The sequence below is a fragment of the Lactuca serriola genome, chromosome 9, assembly GCF_051521515.1.
Source record: "Lactuca serriola cultivar US96UC23 chromosome 9, Lser_US96UC23_V15, whole genome shotgun sequence".
Classification (NCBI taxonomy): Eukaryota; Viridiplantae; Streptophyta; class Magnoliopsida; order Asterales; family Asteraceae; genus Lactuca; species Lactuca serriola.
The window spans coordinates 3,459,324-3,482,725 of NC_136416.1; the positions used below are offsets into that span (position 1 = coordinate 3,459,324).

The following is a 23,402-nucleotide window of genomic DNA, read 5'->3' on the forward strand; positions in this document are numbered from 1 at the left end:
TCATCATGTATTTCAAAGTTTGGATAAATTATTTTCCAAAATATAATGTTGATGTGACACAATATCATAGGTTTTTTATTGTTTTTGCGTTTTCGCAAATTATTTGCATTTTCGTATTAACCCTCTTATATATATATATATATATATATATATATATATATATATATATATATATATATATATTACTTGTGATACTCATGTATTACATGCGTTAATTAAAAAAGAAATTAAGTATAAATGTTATAATATTTGAGAACTTTGAATTTATAAGAAAATAAGAAGAATAATAAATTATTATAATGAAAATGATTTTTATCTTTTAAATTTAAACAAATAATTTAAATAAAGATTTTTTTTTTAAACATTCAACCATATAATTTTAGGTTAATTATTTTAGATGGAAAACGAACAACAAGCTGTGCCGCTAAACCTTTTTGAATGGTAAAACTAATTCTTTTAAAGACTACATCCGAAGATCTAGGGGATATAATATTACTATACATGATTCGTTGTACTCTTTTAAGGAGCTCTACTGCATCCGGTGCGAGGAAACCAAACGTATCAAAAGCAAATAGTATGAAAACGTGTTGATTTTCCATGCACGATTTTTATTTAATTTTATGAATTTTGAAATTAAAATGTAAGTTTATTAATGAAAGTAATATCCATTATATGGAAAAAATTAAATCAAAATAATCACAAAATGACATTTGGCAAATTGAATGAAAATGTGAGAAGTGACAAAAAAAACCTTAATTTATTAAAGAGGATATATATATATATATATATATATATATATATATATATATATATATATATATATATATATATATATTGTAACGACCGAAAAATACAACCAATTTTAAATTTTTCAAAAACAACTCGATTCCATTAAATCATTACAAAAAGGTTTTCAATACAAAACGTTTAGCGTATTCCCAGAATCACATTACTACAAAATCATGAGGAGCGGTACGATCACGCCTTCGCCTTGCACGGTCTCCTGAAGAACCTGAAAAACATAAAACCACAACTGTAAGCCCGAAAGCTTAGTGAGATATCCCCAAAATACCAACCACTTATACCATACACGCATAACATGCCATAACATATCCGATCACAGAACAGCCATGCACTTCGGGTCTACTGTGTGACTGGTCCGCTGCACCGGCCTACAATCAACCTGGTCCACCCTCTGAGTCTAGCCATAAACCTCGAGTCTACAGTGTGATTGGTCCGCCGCACCGGGCCTTCAATCCACCTGGTCCACTCTCCGAATCTAACCACATACATCGAGTCTGCAGTGTGATTGGTCCGCCCGCACCGGGCCTTCAATCCACCTGGTCTACTCTCTGAGTCTACAGTATGACTGGTCCGCTCGTACCGGGCCTTCAGTCGGCCTGGTCCACTCTCCGAGCCTCGGCACGTCTGGTCCGCCCTCTTGGGGCCTACAGCCTATCCGGACCGCTCGCTGGGCCTTCGGAACAACCGGTCCGCCCTGGGTATCTTGGCCTACAGCACAAAGCAGGACCCGCCTCAACCCAACTCCAGTCCAAACAACCATGTGCACATATACATACAATCATATAGCAATTCACAGTCAACAAGCAGATCAAACAGATCACATAACATAACATCATCCTAACCAGGATACCGACCTATCAGGTCACTAGCATAGCATCTCCCTAACTCTCAAGATACCGATATCAATCAGGTCTCTAACGTATACCATCCTAGCTCTCAGGATGCAAACATATCAAAGTAATAACATAACAACAACTACCCGGATCTCAATCCGATAAGGGCCGGTCTTGGTGCCTTAGACCCTGTTGATATAGTGAGGATAACTCACCTCGAATCTGTCGGCTGAAAGGATAAGATCCCGCTGCTCCAAACTCCGACACGAACTCCTCCACTGAACACCAAAATACTCAACTCAATAAATACCCTTAATTACCAAAATACCCCTGGAAGACAACTGGTCAACCTTTGGACAAGGTCAAAGTCAACCCCTGACTGACTCTACTCGCCGAGTCAACCCGATGACTCGCCGAGTCCCCATACTCAGAACTTCCCTCAATCAGCGACCTAACTCGCCGAGTCACCCCGAGACTCGTCGAGTCCAACAACTCAGAGTCCACTCGCCCACAACTCACCGAGTCATCCCTTGACTCGCCGATTCTCGACTCAACCAGAAAATATTGGGACTCTTTGACAAGACTCGTCGAGTTCAAGAACAGACTCGCCGAGTCTAAGGCTATCTTCAACCTACTCACCGAGTTGTTCATACAACTCGCCGAGTTCCAGGCCATCTTCATCCAACTCGCCGAGTTGTTCTTCCAAATCATCGAGTTCCAGCTCATCTTCAAGCAACTCGTCGAGTCCACCCATGTGACTCGCTGAGTACCACCGGTCTGAATCCATACAGAAGCACTCCAGGCCATGCAATTGATCCAAAACATAGATCTAGCCTCCTACAACCCATCCATCACGTAAAGTGGCAAACTTTACGTGAATCCAAAGAGATCTATGCATTTTGCACATTAGGGCTAGGGTTTTGGGACATGATAGCTTCACTCAACACTCAACACAGGGACTTTCAGGCATTCCAACCCTTCTCCACTCCAGATCTGAGGTAGCAACCTCATATCTAACCTTTAAACTCCAAAACCCCAAAAGATATGACTCCTAACACCCCCAAAAGAAGAATCTAGACAATAATAGCTCAACAATGGAATGATACCTCAAAAAGGAAGCCCAAGAGAAGATTAACCTGAATCCTTGCAAAGCCCTTTGATCCAAGCCTCTTCCTCTTCAAGATCTCTTCAACAACCACCTCTCCAAGCTCCAATTTTCTCAACAATGGGGTCTCTCCACGAGATTAGGGTTTCTGGAACTCAAGGGATGATAAGGAGGCTGGGGAGGAAACATAATGTTCTATATATAGGGCTCAAACTCCGGATTTAGGGTTTTCTCCATTCAGCGCCTACTCGCCGAGTCCACCCATGGACTCGCCGAGTCGCTCTTTCCCAATTTACTCTTTTAGCCCTTTAACTCTACTCTTGATATTTCGGGATGTTACATATATATATATATATATATATATATATATATATATATATATATATATATATATATATATATATATAAGTTCAAATAAAAACAGTGAATAATGTGAGAACGTAAAAACACTATGTTTATTTTGTTATTATGTAATGAATGTTGTATATGTGTATTATTGATGTAATTTCAATACGAATGTTAACTTTTGATTATTCATATATTCATTAGAATGTTATTATTCTATTATAAATTTATATATGTGCATTTTTGTAGTAAATTCTAATTTAGTTTTAACCTATGACTATTTATTTATTCATTGTTGAATAATGACACAAAACTATGGACACAAAATTCATTGCAGAATAATAACATTAAAATTGTGTTTTTATATTCTCACACTATTTACTGTTTTTATTTGAACTATCCCCATATATATATATATATATATATATATATATACACACACACACACACACACTTGATATGGATGTCAAAAATTATTGTAGAACGACCAACTAAAATCAACGTTTGTGATGAAACGTTAGGTTTCCTTAAAATCACTCGAAAAGATGACCATAAATTTGTGCATGTGTTTGTGGATATATGAAGGGGAATGTTGATGAAGGCAGTGGTGTGTTGGGAATTATACTATATGGATGCATTGTTTTGTACAAGCAGTGAAGACGATTGGAAAACCATGCAAAAGGTTAACAACATTGAACATTCTGTCGGTCAGTACATGGCGTAGTTGGAAGGGGTGAATTTGATCTAGAAGGACAAAGTAAAAGGGTTTATATATATATATATATATATATATATATATATATATATATATATATATATATATATATATTGAGAGAGAGAGAGAGAGATAGAGAGAGATAGAGCTAGGTTCAAGTATTCTAACTAATTATTGTGTGGATATAAGAATCAATGTGAACCAATCATTTCAAAACCTAAATAAGATAAATTTTTAATGTTATTTATTAATTAATTTTAGTGATTAAATAAATATTTAATTAATCCCTTTAATTTAGGCAAATTAGTTTAAGAATTAATTAAATAAGTTAAATTTTTAATGTTATCTATTAATTAATTTTAGTAATCAAATGTATTGGTTCAATCAGGGGCGGCTCAACCGATTTCGGGGCTCTAAGCGAACCAAAATTTTGGGGCCTTTGAGTTCTTGACAGTTATTAATAGCCTTGACCTTCAAAAAACTCAAATTCGTTCCACCTTTGCAACTTCTAACAAAAATCGTTCCAAAACCCAAACCTTGATTCCAAAATCCAACTTGACACAATGAATATTAAAAAAATTAAGCCTTATTAACCTTAATAAATAGTCTAATCAAGAAAGAAGAATCGGTCTACATCAAAGTTCAAAAAATAGATTTATTCCTTCTTTTATACATCAAATAGATTTCAACATCAAAATTAATAGATTTAACTTCATCAAAGTAAAAAAAAATTAGCATAATATATATCTATATTCTAAAACAACACGTCACTAAAAAAATTGCAGAAAATATGTATTTGGGTCGCCCTAAAATCAGAAAATTCAATCTTACAACTAACAACAATGAATCATACAAAACTTTAAAACATACTTACAAACACAAAACGAATCTATCTGTGAGACAGTCAACAGAAAAAATGCTCATATACAAAGTATAAATAGTTAAACTCAAACACAAACAATATTACAGGAAGAATCATGAATTCATTAAGGGAAGAGACAAATAGTCACAGATTATCAACCTTTCAGAGAGAAGAATCAACAATCGAACTATCCACTTTTTTTTATTTTTGAATAGGAATTGGTCAGATCATCAGAGCCAAGAAGAAGAAGATTAGAATTGAGAATCAAATTCAAACTGGTAGACAGTAGTGGTAATCCATTATGCGGTTACGAGGATAGAGGATAATGAAGAATGAACTCAGAGGACACATATTCAAAGAAAGAAGAATAGTCGTCGATAAATCGATAATTACTTCTGCTTATTACGTTAATGGAGAATCCAAATCGTTAATCCCTAATTGAAATATGGGTTAAGTGAGGCCCTTTAGGATTGGGGCCCTAAGCAAGGGCTTATGTTTTATCTATGTAAGGTCGGGCTTGGGTTCAATAATTGTATATTTAAGAATGTTATTTAAACTATTATTCTGTAATAATATGTATGAATCTATATTTGCATTACAATGTTTGAATATATAAGGATCATGTTATATTTCAACTGAAGGTTCAAGATTGTTGTTTTTCTACAAGAAGTTACTTCAATTAAAATATGTACTCTATCAGAATATATTATGGTATTTTCAGATAATATCGTTCCAACAGAATTGCATTCTAAAAGAATAAAATCGAGTAAAATTAAAAATTATGTTAGAATTAGAAATGAATTAATTAAAAAAATCAGTATTCAAAATTAAAAGAATCAAAATCCCTTAAAATCCGAAATTTTTATTAATTAAACATTTATTTCCAAAGTTAAACATGTGTCTTCTAATTTAAAAATAGGTAAATCATTACTTAAAATAACTAAAACCATTGGTCTGAATTCATCCCTGCATCCACACAACAATTAATTAAAATACAAAAACCTAAGCGTATTATATATATATATATATATATATATATATATATATATATATATATATATATATATATATATATATATGGAAGATTAATAGAAAATGCATAAACCTAAAAAGCCCTAAACACAAAAAAACAAATAAAAATACTTTGAGAAATCTAATATTTTTATTGACTTTATAAATTAAAAAAATCACATATATATATAGCTACATTTACGCTAAAAAAATATGATTTTTTTTTCAATTTTTTTTTAATAGAATTTTTTTTCAAATTTTTTTTCAACGAAATTATATATATATATATATATATATATATATATATATATATATATATATATATATATATATATCAAGGTTGTAAAAATCTCTTGACGTTAGCTAGTCGGTGGACTAGGGTCAAGGGATTAATCGGGGACCATTAGTTGCTAATTTGTTAGATTTTAAAAAATTAAATATGACTACTATCATATAAAAGTTCATAAATACCACTAATATCATAACAAAATAGGTTAATGTAATGTCCCAAAAATACGAGCCAAAAATTTCATTTTTAAAACTTATACTTAGCAAAACATTAGAAATAAAACGTTCACCGATCATATCATTTCATAAAAGATATCGCATGTCTGGAAAACATTTTATAAAACTTAATAATGTCAGAGTACAAATCCCTAGGAAGATCTCATAGTGCGGAATACAAGGCATGTGTGTGATGTGCCGCTACCGCGCCATCTCCTTCCTTTTCGAAGAAGAGCTACCTGAAACCAAAACTGAAAACTATAAGCACGAAGCTTAGTGAGTTCCCCCATCATACCACATACCATACAATCACATATCATACATACTGTCGGACAATTCTGGGGTGCCCGACCTACCCGGTACGACCATTCTGGGTGCTGACCTACCTGTGTCAAGCCGTTCTGGGATGCTGACTACCCATGTCAAGCCATTCTGGGGTGCTGACTACCCATCGGTCCTAACAACTGATCCTCGGGGACTATTTCACCCCCTACTGCTACTATCACATATATCATAACATAGTATATTATCAGACATATCTGGGGTGTCCGATCTACCCTTCGGTCCTAACGACCGAACTTGGGGACTACTCCCCTCCTACTACCACTATCACATATAACATATAATGCCAGCATATAAACATATCATCACATACTGTCAGACATATCTGGGGTGTCTGGCCTACCCTTCGGTCCTAACAACCGAACTCTACCACTATCACATATACATATCATGCCCGCATATAACATATTAGGTAGTAGCAAACCTAGATGATATCACAAAGACAATCATCTAACATACAACTCCTACTGGTGGGCCGGCATTGTGGCCATAGACCCACCGCTACTGGAAGGTAACTCACCTCAAAGTAGTTGCTGATCTGCGTGGGAACTGACTGTCTTCTGCTGCTGCTGCCCCGGAAATCCTCCGGCTATAATGTAACACTCGTGTTTCTAGCCTAGACATTTATATTGAGTTGATAGTCTAGGTTAACCTTTGTAACTCATTTTGAAGAAATGAAAATGAATTATGTGAATATTATGTGAATTATGTGTTTTATGCTTAATTATTAGGGCTTAATTAATTAAGAATAAAAATAAGCGTCAAAATTAAAGTATGAGATAAGCCTGATATATTTACATAAATTTGTAGTAGTTGAAACAAGGATTCCGGGGATATAAAGAATACCAAAATCCGAGTTATAACGAAGAAGTTATGACCTGTCGAAGTTTCGCGACAAAACCGACACGGTGTTGAATGTCGTAAAAAGTGAGTTTTCGATAAACTACTTTTTAGCCTTATTGATCTAAACGAAAGTCGTAGTATTCGTTAAACCGAGAAGTTCGATAAAAAGAACGCCCAAATCTGACTTCGTATGGGGAAGTTATGATTTTTCGAAGTTTCAGCTTAGCAGCAGACAGCTAAAAACTCGAATTTTAGATCGAGCGATTTTTAGCCGACACAACCTAAACGAGAATTGAAGGTCTCGTCATTAGGAGCACAACGGTAAAAAGTCTGACGAAAACGGACGTTGGATGAAGAAGTTATGAATTTTTAACGGATTTCCTGTCCCGGTCTGTTAAAAATAATAATATAAAAATTAAAATCAAAATTAGCCGACGAAATCTAAACGAAAGTTGTAGAGCGTAATTTTAGCTATGCGTGCATATAAAGAACGTCAAAAACGGAGCTTGTATGCGAAAGTTATGATTTTTGCAAGTTTGACACAAAAATAAAGAAAAAATGGGAAAAACCGGGCAATTTCGCATGCCACGTCACCCTCGCACGTGGCAGCTGCTGAGTGGACCGAACCCATGCGTGGCACCTCCTGATTGGACCGCATCCGAGGTCCACTTAGAAGCCAACAGCTTCGCATGAGATGCCCCGGAGACACCCCTCGGACACCCCTTCGCATACGTGGACTCTTCCCATTGGACCGAGGCTGCTGACCAATCCGAAGCTCGCAACTGACCATTCCGAGACTCGCCGAAGCAGCCACCTGGTCCGAGCCTCGCAGACGCGTGCCTTCCCCTCCTCGGTTTGGATCCGAGCCTTCGGTCCTCCTCCCCTATAAATAGCAGCCATGCGAGACTTCCCGGGTAACTTTTGAAATTCGCCACTTTTAACCCCTTTTCCCATATTTTCTTCATATTAACATCCCCCAAAGCCCCGGTATCGATTATAAGCCCCGAAATACGCCACGAAGCGCCCGAGAAGCCCGAAAAATTTATCTTTTCGGTTTCGAAGCCCGACTTTTGCAAAGCTCGGTTTCTCAATAAAACTCCCGGTTTTATTAGAAACGATCGTTTTAGGAAACGAATTGCTGCTCGATTATCATCAAATCATGTGAGTGTATAGTCACTTTCATTTTACACATAGATATGAAGTATTTACCTTATAATACGTTCTATGTGTAAATATATTAATTGTTTATTCGAGGTGATTGTTGTGTTGATGTTTTATACAAGTTTTAAACTGTATAAGTATTTTTATCTACAAATATGTTGGGTATAACATGGGTAGATAGTGATGTGTGATAAAATAAAATTGATGAGAGGCCTCGATGTGTTTTGAGATCAAGTCATCTAGCGGAGTTTGGATGACGACCACGGACTTTCTAGACAGTCCAGTGGGAAACATTAGCAGGTCCGCAACCTGTAGGTGTTAATGAACTGAGAGTGTTCATTCGCTGTACTCCATCCCCCTCATGGTTGCCTTTAGGACATGTATGGCTGGGGAAACCCCTTAGCAGTAGTGTCCATCCCGATGATATTCTTTAAGCTAGGTCCCTTGTGACAAGTGTTTAGGGACATAAAGTGAGGATAACGGGAACGGGTAATCAGGGTTATTGTTGATTGATGAACTTAGTAAGTTTATTATTATTGTGGGTTGAAAACCCTATATGCTCACCAGGCTCCCAAGCCTGACCCACTCAGCTTTTTATGTTACAGGTAGTGGACCCCGAGCATAGTCGGAGGACGACGAGAGATTTTTAGATTATACGCCAGTAGTTGTAAATAACTGTTGAAAGGCTTATAATGTCTTGTTTATGCTTTTGATCTGTATCGGAACATGACATCCCGAGGTTTTGATATATATATATATATATATATATATATATATATATATATATATATATATATATATATATATATATATATATATGGAAAACATATACCTTCTTAATGAAGGGTTTTGATAAACTTTTATCATATTTTGTTTGGGGACCAATTCCGCAACATCTTTTAAAAAGATTTCTTTGATTTTATTTTAAAAAGCATAAATTAAATCGGTCTTTTCTGGCCGATAAATTAGGGGATGTCACATATAATCCCCACAAAACACTCAGTCAAATACTGCTAACCGACCTCAGGGTAAAATGACCATTTACCCTTAACCAAACCAAGAGTCAAAGTCAAAGTCAACTTCCAGTTGACCCGACTCACCGAGTTGGCCTGCCAACTCGCCGAGTCCCTATCCATTCGATTGGCCATAATCCCGTCTCTACTCGTCGAGTTAGGAATTGACTCGACGAGTTTTCCTTCTAAACCAAAGTCCAATAGTCCTTCATCCTACTCGCCGAGTTGTATGAACAACTCGTCGAGTTTATCTTCATCCGAAGAACATTCTATGCTGAGACTCGCCGAGTTGTATGAACAACTCGCGGAGTCTGTTCTTGAGGCAAGAAGATTGCCTTGGACTCGCCGAGTCAGGGCATTGACTCGTTGAGTTCCTTCATGGGTGAGTCTGGCTTCCGACTCACTGAGTCACACCCCATGACTCACTACCCCACTCAGCAAACACGAAAAGGGGGAAAACTCGGGGACTCGCGACTCGACTCGCCGAGTCCGATGAACGACTCGTCGAGTCTTTCACATGCAAATATTATATACTCGATTTTGCTTGAATCCAGCTCATGCCATACATAGATATGGGTTCTTAGGGCTTGATTAACACGTAAAGTTTCCAACTTTACCTGTAAATAAACACCAATAAAGGTTTTAGGGCTCAAAATGCACTAAAAGAGTAGATCTAGGGCTTTCATGTAATATGGCTTCATAAAGGCAGTAGATCCGAGCTCCTGGAGCTCAATCATGCCTAGATCTAAAGGTTAATCAACTTATTACAAACCCTAATTCATACTCAAGCTTGGAAATGGCTCAAGAAGGACTTTAATGGAGCTTTAAAGGGACTATAAGCATGAAAACCGAGGGAAACTGAGTTATACCTCAAGGAAATCACTAAGATAACACCAAGATGTCTGGCCTTCTTCTTCTCTTCTCTATCTACTCTCCTTTTCTCTCAAAATCTTCAAGAAAACACACCAAAGCACTTCAATCTCACAAGGAACAAGGTTTGGACGGTATAGGGAGCTCTGAGGGTGAAGGGGCGAGCTTGGGGGCGCATAAGATGACTTAAATAGGCTGCAAACCCTTGAAATTTAGGGTTTCATCAGACAGCGGGACTCGCTGAGTCCAGAATATGGACTCGCCGAGTCGCCAACTTAAACGTGCTCCATATCCCGAGTCCAGAATATGGACTCGCCGGGTCGCCAACCTCCATATCCCGTCTCTACTCGGTGAGTCGGGCCTACAACTCGCCGAGTCCAAGGCTAAAAATGCAAAACACTTAGATAAATTTTACATACCAGGAACCAGGTGCTACAAATCTCCCCCACTTATTTTAGACTTCGTCCTCGAAGTCTGCTGCTCGATCCTGAAACAGCTCAGGGTAATGCTCCATCATTTCTTCCACCGGCTCCCAAGTCCATTCTGAACCCTTTCGGTGCTGCCATTGCACCTTCACTAATTCCACCCTTTTGTTCCTCAGATCCTTCGACTTCCGGTCGAGGATTGCGACTGGGCGCTCAATGTAATTCAGACTATCATCAACCTGTATATCCTCAAGCGGCACCACCGCTGAATCGTCCACTAGGCACTTCCGCAGCTGGGAGACATGGAAGGTGTTGTGGATCGGAATGAGCTCGGCTGGCAGATCCAGCCTATATACCATCTTGCCCATCCTGGCTACAACCCTGAACGGACCAATGTATCTCGGGTCCAACTTGCCCCGCTTCCTGAATCGAACGACGCCTTTCCAAGGCGACACTTTCAGGAGAACCATATCCCCGACCTGGAATTCCAGGTCGGATCGACGCTTGTCGGCGTAACTTTTCTGTCGACTCTGCGCAGTCTGAGGCCTGCTTCGAACTTGCTGGATTCTCTCGGTCGTCTTGAGCACCACCTCGGTGCTCCGCATGAACCTCTGGCCAACTTCACCCCAACATATCGGGGTCCTGCACCTCCGTCCGTACAACATCTCGAATGGAGGACGGTCAATACTCGCGTGGTAGCTGTTGTTGTATGAGAACTCAGCCAAGGGAAGATAGGTATCCCATCTACCACCGAAGTCTAGCAGCACGCATGCCCACAACATATCCTCCAAAGTCTGGATGGTCCGCTCACTCTGACCATCCGTCTGTGGGTGAAAGGCGGTGCTAAAATGCAGACGAGTGCCCAACTCATCTTGAAACTTCTTCCAAAACCTGGAAGTGAACCGCACATCTCGGTTTGATATCACTGACACTGGCACCCCGTGCCGCGCCACTATCTCCCTGATATAGATATCGGCCAACTTTTCGGCCGAGATACTCTCCTGGATCGGAATAAAATGGGCGCTCTTGGTCAGTCGATCCAGATGACCCAAATCGAATCTACTCCTCGCACAGTCCGGGGAAGCTTTGTGATAAAATCCATCGTAATATCTTCTTATTTCCACAACGGGATATCCAACGGATGCATCTTACAGTGCGGTCTCTGATGCTCGACTTTGACCTTCCTGCAGGTCAAACACCGCTCGACGTACCAAGCCACATCCCGCTTCATGCAGGGCCACCAATAGTCTAGACGAAGATCCATATACATCTTCGTCACCCCTGGATGAATAGAGAAGCAGGATTTGTGCGCTTCCTCCATCAAGATCTGGCACACGCCTCCGTGATACGGCACCCACACCCTACGGTGTAGTGTCAATAATCCTCGGCTATAATAATCGAAGGAGGCGACTTGACCCACTATTCGATCGCTCTTCCGATGTTCCTCCTTCATAGCCTCCTGCTGAGCTTCCCAAATCTGCTCTAACAGTGGAGTCACCACCGTCATCCTCATACACACATCCCTGATCGGTGCCGCCTTACGGCTAAGCGCATCGGGCACCACATTGGCCTTCCCCGGGTGGTAAAGGATCGCGCAATCATAATCCTTCACCACGTCCAACCACCGACGCTGCCTCATGTTCAGATTCGGCTGATCCATGAGGTACCTCAAACTCTTGTGGTCCGTGTAAATGGTACATCGAACCTCGTAGAGGTAATGCCGCCAAATCTTGAGGGCGAAGACCACCGCCCCCAACTCTAAATCATGTGTTAGGTAGTTGGCCTCGTGAGGCTTCAACTGCCTCAAGGCATAAGCAATGACATATCCCCTCTGCATCAATATTGCGCCTAAGCCCAAGATAGACGCATCACAGTATACCACAAAATTCTCTACGCCCTCGGGCAGGGCTAAGATTGGCGCCTCGCACAATCTCTGCCTCAGAATCTCGAACGCTGCCTGCTGCTCTGGCCCCCATCGAAAGACCACGGCTTTCCTAGTCAACCGTGTCAGGGGTACGACTATCTTGGAAAATTCCTGAATGAATCTCCGATAGTAGCTTGCTAATCCTAGGAAACTCCGAATCTCGGATGGAGACTTCGGAACCTCCCATCTCATCACGGCCTCCACCTTGGCCGGGTCTACTGAAATCCCGTTCTGGTTGACAAGGTGCCCAAGAAAATGCACCTCACGCAACCAAAACTCACATTTGGAGAACTTGACGTACAAGCTCTCCCTCCTCAAGGTCTCCAAAACCTCTCTCAGATGCTCCTCGTTCTCCTCCTGCGTCTTGGAATAAACCAGGATGTCATCAATGAAAACTATCACATATCGATCCAGCATTGGTCTACACATGCGGTTCATGAGGTCCATGAACGCGGCAGGAGTATTGGTGAGCCCAAACGGCATCACCACGAACTCATAATGGCCATAACGCGTCCGAAACGCGGTCTTCCGCACATCCTCCTCTCTGAACCTCATCTGATGATAACCTGAACGCAAATCGATCTTGGAGAACCAAGATGCTCCCTGCAACTGATCAAAGAGGTCATCAATCCTTGGGAGTGGCTAACGGTTCTTCACCGTTACCTTTTTCAGCTCCCGGTAATCTATATACATCTGATGCGACCCGTCCTTCTTCTTCACAAACAGGATCGGGGGTCCCTAGGGTGAACTGCTCGGTCGAATAAATCCCTTGTCTAGCAGCTCCTGCAGCTGCGTAGACAACTCCTGCATCTTGGGAGGAGCCAACCGATAGGGTGCATTGGCTATCGGAGCCGCACCAGTAACTAGGTCGATCCTGAACTCTACCTGACGCTCCGGAGGTATTCCAGGAAGCTCCTCCGGGAACACATCAGCGTAGTCTCGCACCACTGGAACCTCACTCACCGTCGCCTTACCCGCCTCCCGGGTATCCATAACGTACGCGACATATCCCGCGCAACCCTGCTGAAGGTAGTGCCTAGCTCTCGCTGCTGAACATACTGTGGGTCCACGCTGTGGCCTCTCGCCGTGGATCACCAACTCTCACTTGGGGTCCTGATCCGCACTAGCTGTTGTGCGCAATCTATCACCGCCCCATTAGGGCTCAACCAATCCATGCCTATAATCACCTTGTTCCCCCGCAATGGGATGAGAACCAAATCCACCAAATAGCGCTCCTCAAATAAGCTTAGAACACAATCCCTGAATACTGCTGACGCTCGCACCGATCGATCATCGGCAATCTCTACCTCTAAAGGGCAATCCAACATGCCCGAAGACTCAGCAAACCTCTTGCTAAGCACAAGGGAAACAAATGATCGGGTGCCACCCGAGTCAAACAACACCTGAACCGGGATACCGTTCACATGGAACGATCCTAACGCATATACACAGAGCACATATCAATATCATAACATCATAAAAATAAGATAGAGGGAAAGAATCATACCTGTCACCACATCGGGTGCAACGCGCGCCTCCTTGGTAGTCAGCTGAAACGTCCGGCTCCTCACCACTGGAGCCTCTACCTTTTCCTGCCGGCAATCTGTAATCCGCAGGGTAGCTGGAGCTGGCGCCTTAACCGATGCTGATGCTGTCAACTGGGGGCAATTGGCCCTCTTGTGGCCCCTCTGGTTGCAGTGGAAACACAACAACTCAGATGTCTGTATCATAGGTGCAGGGGCGGTACAATCCCTGCTGAAATGCCCCGTCTTGCCGTACTTATAGCAGCCCGACGATCCCAGCCTACATGCCCCCTCATGAGGCCTGCCGCATTTCTTGCAGCGACTCGGTCCTCACTGGCCTTTCAGCCTACCATCTGGTCCCTTGGGCTTCTTCCTCGAAGCCCCTCCTACCTGTCCCTCCTCTGACTTCCTCTTCCGGATGTGCTCCAGATCTATCTCCCTCTCCCTCGCCCTGACAATCATAGAGTCCAAGGTAGGGCAAGCTGAAAAACTGACATGCTCTCGAATATCAGCTCGGAGCATGTCATGGTAGTGGGTCCTCCTCATGTCCTCATCACCCGCATATTGGGGCACCAACAATGCCCTCTCTTAGAACTTGATGGTGATCTCCGCCACAGTCTCCGTCGTCTGCCTCATATCCAAGAACTCACTGGCCAGCTGCTGAAGCTTGACAGCCAGTGCGAACTCTGCCCTGAACCTGGTCATGAAGTCCGACCAGGTCATATCCTCGACAACCGAGGCTCCCAACGAGTCACCAACGGACTCCCACCAATCCCTAGCTCGATCTCGTAAACACCATGCTGCAAACCTCACCTTCGACCCCTCATGGCAGAAGCTAATCATTTGTGCAGACTCAATGTCTGCAATCCATCTCCTGGCAGCTATGGGGTCCTTCGCCCCGTGAAAATCCGGCGCACCACTGCCCCTGAAGTCCTTGAAGGACAGTGTGCGAGATCCCGACTGGCCAGATGCCATGTCGCTCCTGAATGCCCTGAGGCACTCCTCCATCAACTCAACTATCCCTTCCTTGATCGACCCGAAGATAATGGGGGTCGACTCAAGGATGCCTCTGGTGATCTCTGACGCGATGAACTCGCGTAGCCCCTCATCTACTGGCTCGGAACCTGATCCCGTACCCGATCCCTCTCCTGAACTGCCAACTGCTGGCCTCGAGCGTAGTACCACCATTTTCAAATACATAAATAATAATCGTTAGCGATACTGATACCTCTGGAGGGATCACACCTACTACAAGTTCCCTGGTCTTATCTTGGCCTTCCTCGGTTCGGGTACAGATCCTCTGCTTTCAGTAGTATGAGCCCATACTACCTTCCACATCTATCCTTACCTTCTCCAAGGACTGCCTTGACTCCACCAAGTCAATTTCACTACCGCTAATCACTGTTATACTCATCCTAGGCTTGCCCTAGGAAAATCTCTAACTCCACCCTACCCGGTCCTCAGCTGCTGAAGGCCTCCTTGCAATGCCAGTTAGCCATTACCTGAATACCATCACATGTGGTGAGGCTCAAATAATCCTTCGAGTAACAAACTTGGCTCTACAACGGTTAGACTCAGACAAGAGCTGCGCAACAGGGCCAAATCCAGCACTCTAAGACTATTCAACCCTGATCACATGTGACGTGACGTATTCACCTAATGTCTAACTCCCATCACTCAGAGTCTCACGAAGCACAAAGCAAGCAGCATTCAGACATCAGGAAACAATCTCAAGCAAATTCGTCCTCATAAAGAGAAACCGACTAGCATACAATGCTAAACTCATACTATCACCATAACCTAAACAGGCTATCCTACTGCTATCTACCCAATCCTAGCATGCAGTTTTTTATACACTGAAGCACACAAAGCAGACACATAAGCCATCACTCCTAGATCCTTAGTCCTATCCTAGCATGCTATTCTACTGAAACTGATAAACATAACATAAGCTTGTATAGGTACTTTGGGGAATACTTACTTGAGCTCGGCCGGTCGCGCACATCACACACTTCGTTCCTTCTTAAAACTCTTTACTTAGCTTTTTAGAAAATATGTTCTTCTTTAAAATCTTTTAATCCCTCGATTTGAGTTCAAACACCCCCGAAGGTGCGTCCGAATCCCTCAAACCAGGGCTCTGATACCAACTTGTAACGTCCCAAAAATACGAGCCAAAAATTTCATTTTTAAAACGTATACTTACCAAAACATTAGAAATAAAACGTTCACCGATCATATCATTTCATAAAAGATATCGCATGTCTGGAAAACATTTTATAAAACTTAATAATGTCAGAGTACAAATCCCCAGGAAGATCTCATAGTGCGGAATACAAGACATGTGTGTGATGTGCCGCTACCGCGCCAGCTCCTTCCCCTTCGAAGAAGAGGTACTTGAAACCAAAACTAAAAACTATAAGCATGAAGCTTAGTGAGTTCCCCCATCATACCACATACCATACAATCACATATCATACATACTGCCGAGCAATTCTGGGGTGCCCGACCTACCCGGTACGGCTATTCTGGGGTGCCGACCTACCTGTGTCAAGCCGTTCTGGGGTGCTGACTACCCATGTCAAGCCATTACGGGGTGCTGACTACCCATCGGTCCTAACAACCGATCCTCGGGGACTATTTCACCCCTACTACTACTATCACATATATCATAACATAGTATATTATCAGACATATCTGGGGTGTCCGATCTACCCTTCGGTCCTAACGATCGAACTTGGGGACTATTCCCCTCCTACTACCACTATCACATATAACATATAATGCCAGCATATAAACATATCATCACATACTGTCAGACATATCTGGGGTGTTTGGCCTACCCTTCGGTCCTAAAAACCGAACTCTACTACTATCACATATACATATCATGCCCGCATATAGCATATCAGGTAGTAGCAAACCTAGATGATATCACCAAGACAATCATCTGACATAAAACTCCTACTGGTGGTCCGACATTGTGGCCGTAGACCCACCGATACTGGAAGGTAACTCACCTCAAAGTAGCTGCTGATCTGCGTGGGAACTGACTGTCTTCTGCTGCTGCTGCCCTGGAAATCCTCCGACTATAATTCCCACAAAAACTCAGTCAAATACTGCTAACCGACCTTAGGGTAAAATGACCATTTACCCCTAACCAAGCCAAGAGTCAAAGTCAAAGTCAACTTCCAGTTGACCCGACTCGCCGAGTTGGCTTGCCAACTCGCCGAGTCCCTATCCATTCGATTGGCCATAATCCTGTCTCTACTCATCGAGTTAGGCATTGACTCGACGAGTTTTCCTTCTAAACCAAAGTCCAATAGTCCTTCATCCTACTCGCCGAGTTGTATGAACAACTCGTCGAGTTTATCTTCATCCGAAGAACATTCTATGTTGAGACTCGCCGAGTCGTATGAACAACTCGCGGAGTCTGTTCTTGAGGCAAGAAGATTGCCTTGGACTCGCCTAGTCAGGGCATTGACTCGTCGAGTTCCTTCATGGGTGAGTCTGGCTTCCGACTCACTGAGTCACACCCCATGACTCACTACTCCACTCAGCAAACACGAAAAGCAGGAAAAATCGGGGACTCGCGACTCGACTCGCCGAGTCCGATGAACAACTCGTCGAGTCTTTCACATGCAAATATTATATACTCGATTTTGTTTGAATCCAGCTCATGCCATACATAGATCTGGGTTCTTAGGGCTTGATTAACGCGTAAAGTTTCCAACTTTACGTGTAAATAAACACCAATGAAGGTTTTAGGGCTCAAAATGCACTAAAAGAGTAGATCTAGGGCTTTCATGCAATATGACTTCATAAAGGCAGTAGATCCGAGCTCTTGGAGCTCAATCATGCCTAGATCTAAAGGTTAATCAACTTATTACAAACCCTAATTCATACTCAAGCTTGGAAATAGCTCAAGAAGGACTTTAATGGAGCTTTAAAGGGACTATAAGCATGAAAACAGAGGGAAATTGAGTTATACCTCAAGGAAATCACTGAGATAACACCAAGATGTATGGCCTCCTTCTTCTCTTCTTGATCTACTATCCTTTTCTCTCAAAATCTTCAAGAAAACACACCAAAGCACTTCAATCTCACATGGAACAAGGTATGGACGGTATAGGGAGCTCTGAGGGTGAATAGGGCGAGCTTGGGGGCGCATAAGATGACTTAAATAGGGTGCAAACCCTTGAAATTTAGGGTTTCATCAGACAACGGGGACTCGCCGAGTCTGGAATATGGACTCTCCGAGTCGCCAACTTAAACGTGCTCCATATCCCGTCTCTACTCGGCGAGTCGGGCCTACAACTTGCCGAGTCCAAGGCTAAAAATGCAAAATACTTAGATAAATTTTACATACCAGGAACCAGGTGCTACAGTTAATATGATAAATACAACACTAATCATACCTCAAATAGTTTCTATTGAGATATAACTTCTTCAAAGTGTTAAAATTGTATCGGGTTCTACTATTTTAGTCATTTTGTATGCATTGATTAATCGCTAGGCGCTATCTAATCGGTCAAGTAGCGTGTAGTGATTAATCAGAGATTAATCGGGACCTAATCGCGATTTTTACAACACTGATTTATATATATATATATATATATATATATATATATATGTGTGTGTGTGTGTGTGTGTGTGTGTGTGTGTGTGTGTGCGCGCGCGCGTGCAATTTTAATTTTTATAAAGTCCAAAAAAAGATTAGATATCTCAAAGTATTTTTTTCTAAGTATTTCTATTTATTTTTAGGTTTTAGGTTTTCTAAAGGTGTATGCCTTTTCTATTTATCTTTCCTATATATATATATATATATATATATATATATATATATATATATATATATATATATATATATATATATATATATATATATATATATATAGAGAGAGAGAGAGAGAGAGAGGCTGAGTTAGATTTAAATGTGGATTGACATAGATTGTGTGGATGTGTGGATAATGGTATTCTGTGAGAATTACAAAGAAAATATGTTGTTTGATAATATGACTACGTTCAATCCTATATAATTATTTTAATTATTAAGCATTTTTACTAATTAAATCGTCTATAAGGTTATTATACATTTTTTTTAAAATTATTTTTCATTATGTCAGAATGTTATCAGGGTGTTTATTGAGTCGTATTCTGTAAGAATTAAAATAAATAAAAAACGATGAATGAGACCAAAAATGATTTAGAATTTGTGAGAATCCATTAAAATAACAATAGTTCTGTGAGATTGAATATATTCACATTACTAAACAACATATTATCTTAATAATTTTCATAAAATAGCATTATCCATAAGTCCACACAATAGTTGTCCATCCACATATAACCTAGTCCTATATATATATATATATATATATATATATATATATATATATATATATATATATATATATATATAAGTTGGGTCCATTAGGATCACTAACTTTTTAGGATCACTTTTTCATCGCGCGTTTTATTTTTTATCTTATATCGAAAAAAATAAAAATATATAAATTTATCATTTTTTAAACCTCTTTCCATATTTATATTCGAAAAAAAAAGTATCTATATGTGCATCACATGCATATTATTTAGAAAATTGTTTTCAGAACTTATTTTCTATTGAAAAAATAACTAAAAATATGTAAATTCATCATTTTTAACCTCTACCCGTGTGTGTATGTGTGTGTGTGTATATATATATATATATATATATATATATATATATGCTAATAAATAATGAATTCAAATATTTTTAGTTTTTTTTCTCGATATAAGATAAGCTCTAAAACCAAAGTTGAAAAATCATGCACATTTGAATTTGTGCATATATACATATTTTTTTTAAACTTTTTGTAGAACAATATGGTGCATAATTTTCAGAAAATTTTCTTTCAAATATCAATATGGAAAGATGTTGAAAAATGATGAATTTACATAATTTTAGATATGTTTTTTTCGATATAAGATATCCTTTAAAATAAGGGTTGAAAAGTGATCCTATTGATCCTAAAAAAGATAATGATCTCATTAGAACTTAACTCTCTCTCTCTCTCTCTCTCTCTATATATATATATATATATATATATATATATATATATATATGATGTGGGTTTTGAGAATATATGGTTGTTGTGTACCTAGATACAGGTATATAATCTTCAATAGAATCTCCAAAACCCTATCGTTTTACGCTAAAATAGACCATCCGCCTTCCCTTGATTATTTCACCCCAAATTCACTTATGATGTTCTTCTTTGGACTGCTCAAACTCTACTCCCAAGATTGTTCGTCAATTTCTTTCTTTTCCTTCTACTTTACCGTTTAGTCCCAGGCACCAACTACCCAGGTAAAACAAGAAATCAGGAAGTCGTAATTTTGTGGAATTTCTTCTTAGCGAAGTGTGAGATACATAAAGAAAAGTTGAAGATGGAAGACGATCAGAACTGATATGGTCTTACGTTTTACCCTAAATTTCGTTTCCTACTGTACCCTAGATGCCAAGCATGAATATACAAACATACGTAGTGTGCTAAATTTTTCGATTTTGTGTTGTTTTCCACTAATTCAAATACATTACTCACTATGTATTTAGGTTATTTGTTGGTGGGTGTTGTTAATATGATCAATATAAGCAGTTGTTGCTCAATTAAAGTGGATTTTGGTTTGTTTCGTCATCGTATTATTATTGGTGTGCCTTTTAATGATTTGGGGGGTTTTGGGTTTAGAATGATTGTAGGGGTTTGTGGTTGAGTATTGTCACATCCCCGGCCGGCGGCGGAAATCGTCGGGTGGCGCGATGTTAAGATGTTGGATCACAGTTTTCGAACATACATTAAACAAACTAAACTTCTAAAATAACTACACATCTTGATTAATATGCATCTCAATAGACTTCGGATAACTCCATCAGTCAACTGCAACTACAAGGAATGAAATCTTCGGTTTCCTAGGAATACATGTGGGTTTTGAAAGGTCAACATAATGTTGTTGAGTTCATAGGTTTTTGATAATGTTGAAAATACTTATTTTCTTTTGAGTAGGATCTTTGTTTTATGACTATAGTATCTATATCTCCTTAATCCTATGTTCCTTTGGACCTTTATCTTATAGGTGCTTATGTGGAACCTGGTTACCACAGTCACTATGGATGTACCTTCCTAGTCTCTTTTTGTTGTTTATGTATGTGAATCCCTTACTTCTCAATGGTGTTTATTGTTTTATGAATACTATTGATTTTCTAGAATCACATGCATGAGTCTATGGTGTGTTATTAATACTTCTTCAAGGCATCCCTTTAGTAGTATTTTTAGTTAGTTTAGGCTAACAATGCTACAATAAGTTCCTATAATCGAGCTATGACATTGCTTTTCCTGATATCGATGCTTCATCGAACATCGCCAAGGTTTAGAAATTTATGCATGTTGTGACTCGATCGTCAATGTTATAGCTAGCAACTGCAGATGGGGGTGTTTGCTCCGTATAGATCTATACATATCTCTCCCTCTCACTTAATATTTAAAGGTTATAAGTTGGGATAGCTAAAAGTTATTTAGCTAAAGGATGAATAATGTTTCATTTAACAACAGTTGATGCGTAGATGCGTTGATAGTTTTGCATTACTTGTTTCACTATATATATATATATATATATATATATATATATATATATATATATATATATATATATATACTAGCAGTGTACCCGCGCAAAGCGGCGGGGCATGTGAGTTCTTTCGGTGATATGTTTCCATTACACAACTGTTATGTTAAAAAAAAGTACATGTTGAAGACAATATAATCAAACTATGGTGTTATTTGTTACATCATGCATCAAATAATCAATAAAAAGTAACCAGTCAAGACGACACAAAATATTAATTGTGCAATACTTTTTTATACACCACATTTGCTGTATAAAACCCATCACCTTTTGAATTTTCGTTAGGCTTTACTAATACTTTTGTATTGCAACGTGAAACCCCTTTGGACAATGCAACATAAAGTTGTCCATGCGAGAATACTGGGTCTGGAAGATAGATACCTACATATGGAATTGTTTGTCCCTGAGCTTTATTGATTGTCATTGCAAAGCACAATCGAATAGGAAATTGTTTCCTCTTTAGCTTGAATGGGAACATATCATCATCAGATGGACATAAAGGAATCTTAGGCAAAAATATCCTTTTTCCTGCATGTTGACCAACAACTATTTCTGCATCAATAACATTTTGCTGAAAGCTTCTGCATATCAATCGGGTGCCATTACACAACCCATTTGTTGGGTCAATATTCCGTAACAGTATTATCGGGCATCCAACTTTTAATCGAAGGTAATGCGGAGGTAAACCACTAACACTGATTGAGTTTAAGAATCCCAACGGATAAAAGCCATTTTTATCATCTATAGCTTCATCGACACTATAGTAAATTCTCTATTCTCCGAGAAATCGATCGATCATGTAATCGTTAATCGCATCGACACTATCATACAATACTCTAACACTTGTAATGTTCCACCATTCATATATTTGCCCCAAAGCAGAAAATTCATGAACAGTAGTATGATAAATATCCATTTCAACTAACAAACACTACAATTAATAATTGCTATATTTGATGGTTATTCTAATACATATTGCTTTTAATATGAGATAAACTAAAAATACAATACCTGTTGGATTCTTATGAATCTTAAAGAACAGATGGTTTTTTTTTTTTAAATCGGTAGAACAAATGTTTTGATGGTAAAGGTTTGGAAGCCAGACTCGTCTCAAGTCTGTATATGATCACGTTTTTTTTTTAATTATAATTTGAAAAATTCCAATGTATATCCACAATTTTTTAAATTATAATGTATATCCACAGTTTTTTTAATTATAATTTGAAAAATTCTAATCAATTTGGATAGATTTTAAATTTATTATCTGATAAGCAATATAAGATTAATTACGTATTCATTTAGGGAGAGATTTTTTAGGTTAAATTAGTGTTATGTTTTTCAAATTAATAATGATATAAATTGTAAAAATAATTTCGAAATTTAAATATTAAGTAACATAGATCCTTATAATTTGGGATATGAATAATTTTGAGAGGGAAAATAATGACACGTGGGTAAGT

General features: G+C 39.4%; 1 protein-coding gene across 1 annotated transcript; it reads right to left on the minus strand.

The window, feature by feature from the left end:
- Positions 1-22,156: 22,156 nt before the first annotated feature.
- On the minus strand, positions 22,157-22,858 carry LOC145073135 (uncharacterized). Its single transcript, XM_079019696.1, has 2 exons — positions 22,778-22,858; positions 22,157-22,714 (listed from the first exon to the last, which is right to left on the minus strand). The coding sequence occupies exons 1-2, from the start codon at positions 22,856-22,858 to the stop codon at positions 22,157-22,159; spliced, it is 639 nt and encodes a 212-aa protein (XP_078875822.1).
- Positions 22,859-23,402: the final 544 nt, after the last annotated feature.

Excerpts from the sequence above, each read along its gene's own strand:
- LOC145073135 (XM_079019696.1), bottom strand. The coding sequence starts at position 22,858 with ATGGATATTTATCATACTACTGTTCATGAATTTTCTGCTTTGGGGCAA. Across the intron at positions 22,715-22,777 it reads GGAACATTACAAGTGTTAGA|AGAATTTACTATAGTGTCGA; the intron begins GTATTGTATGAT and ends CTCGGAGAATAG.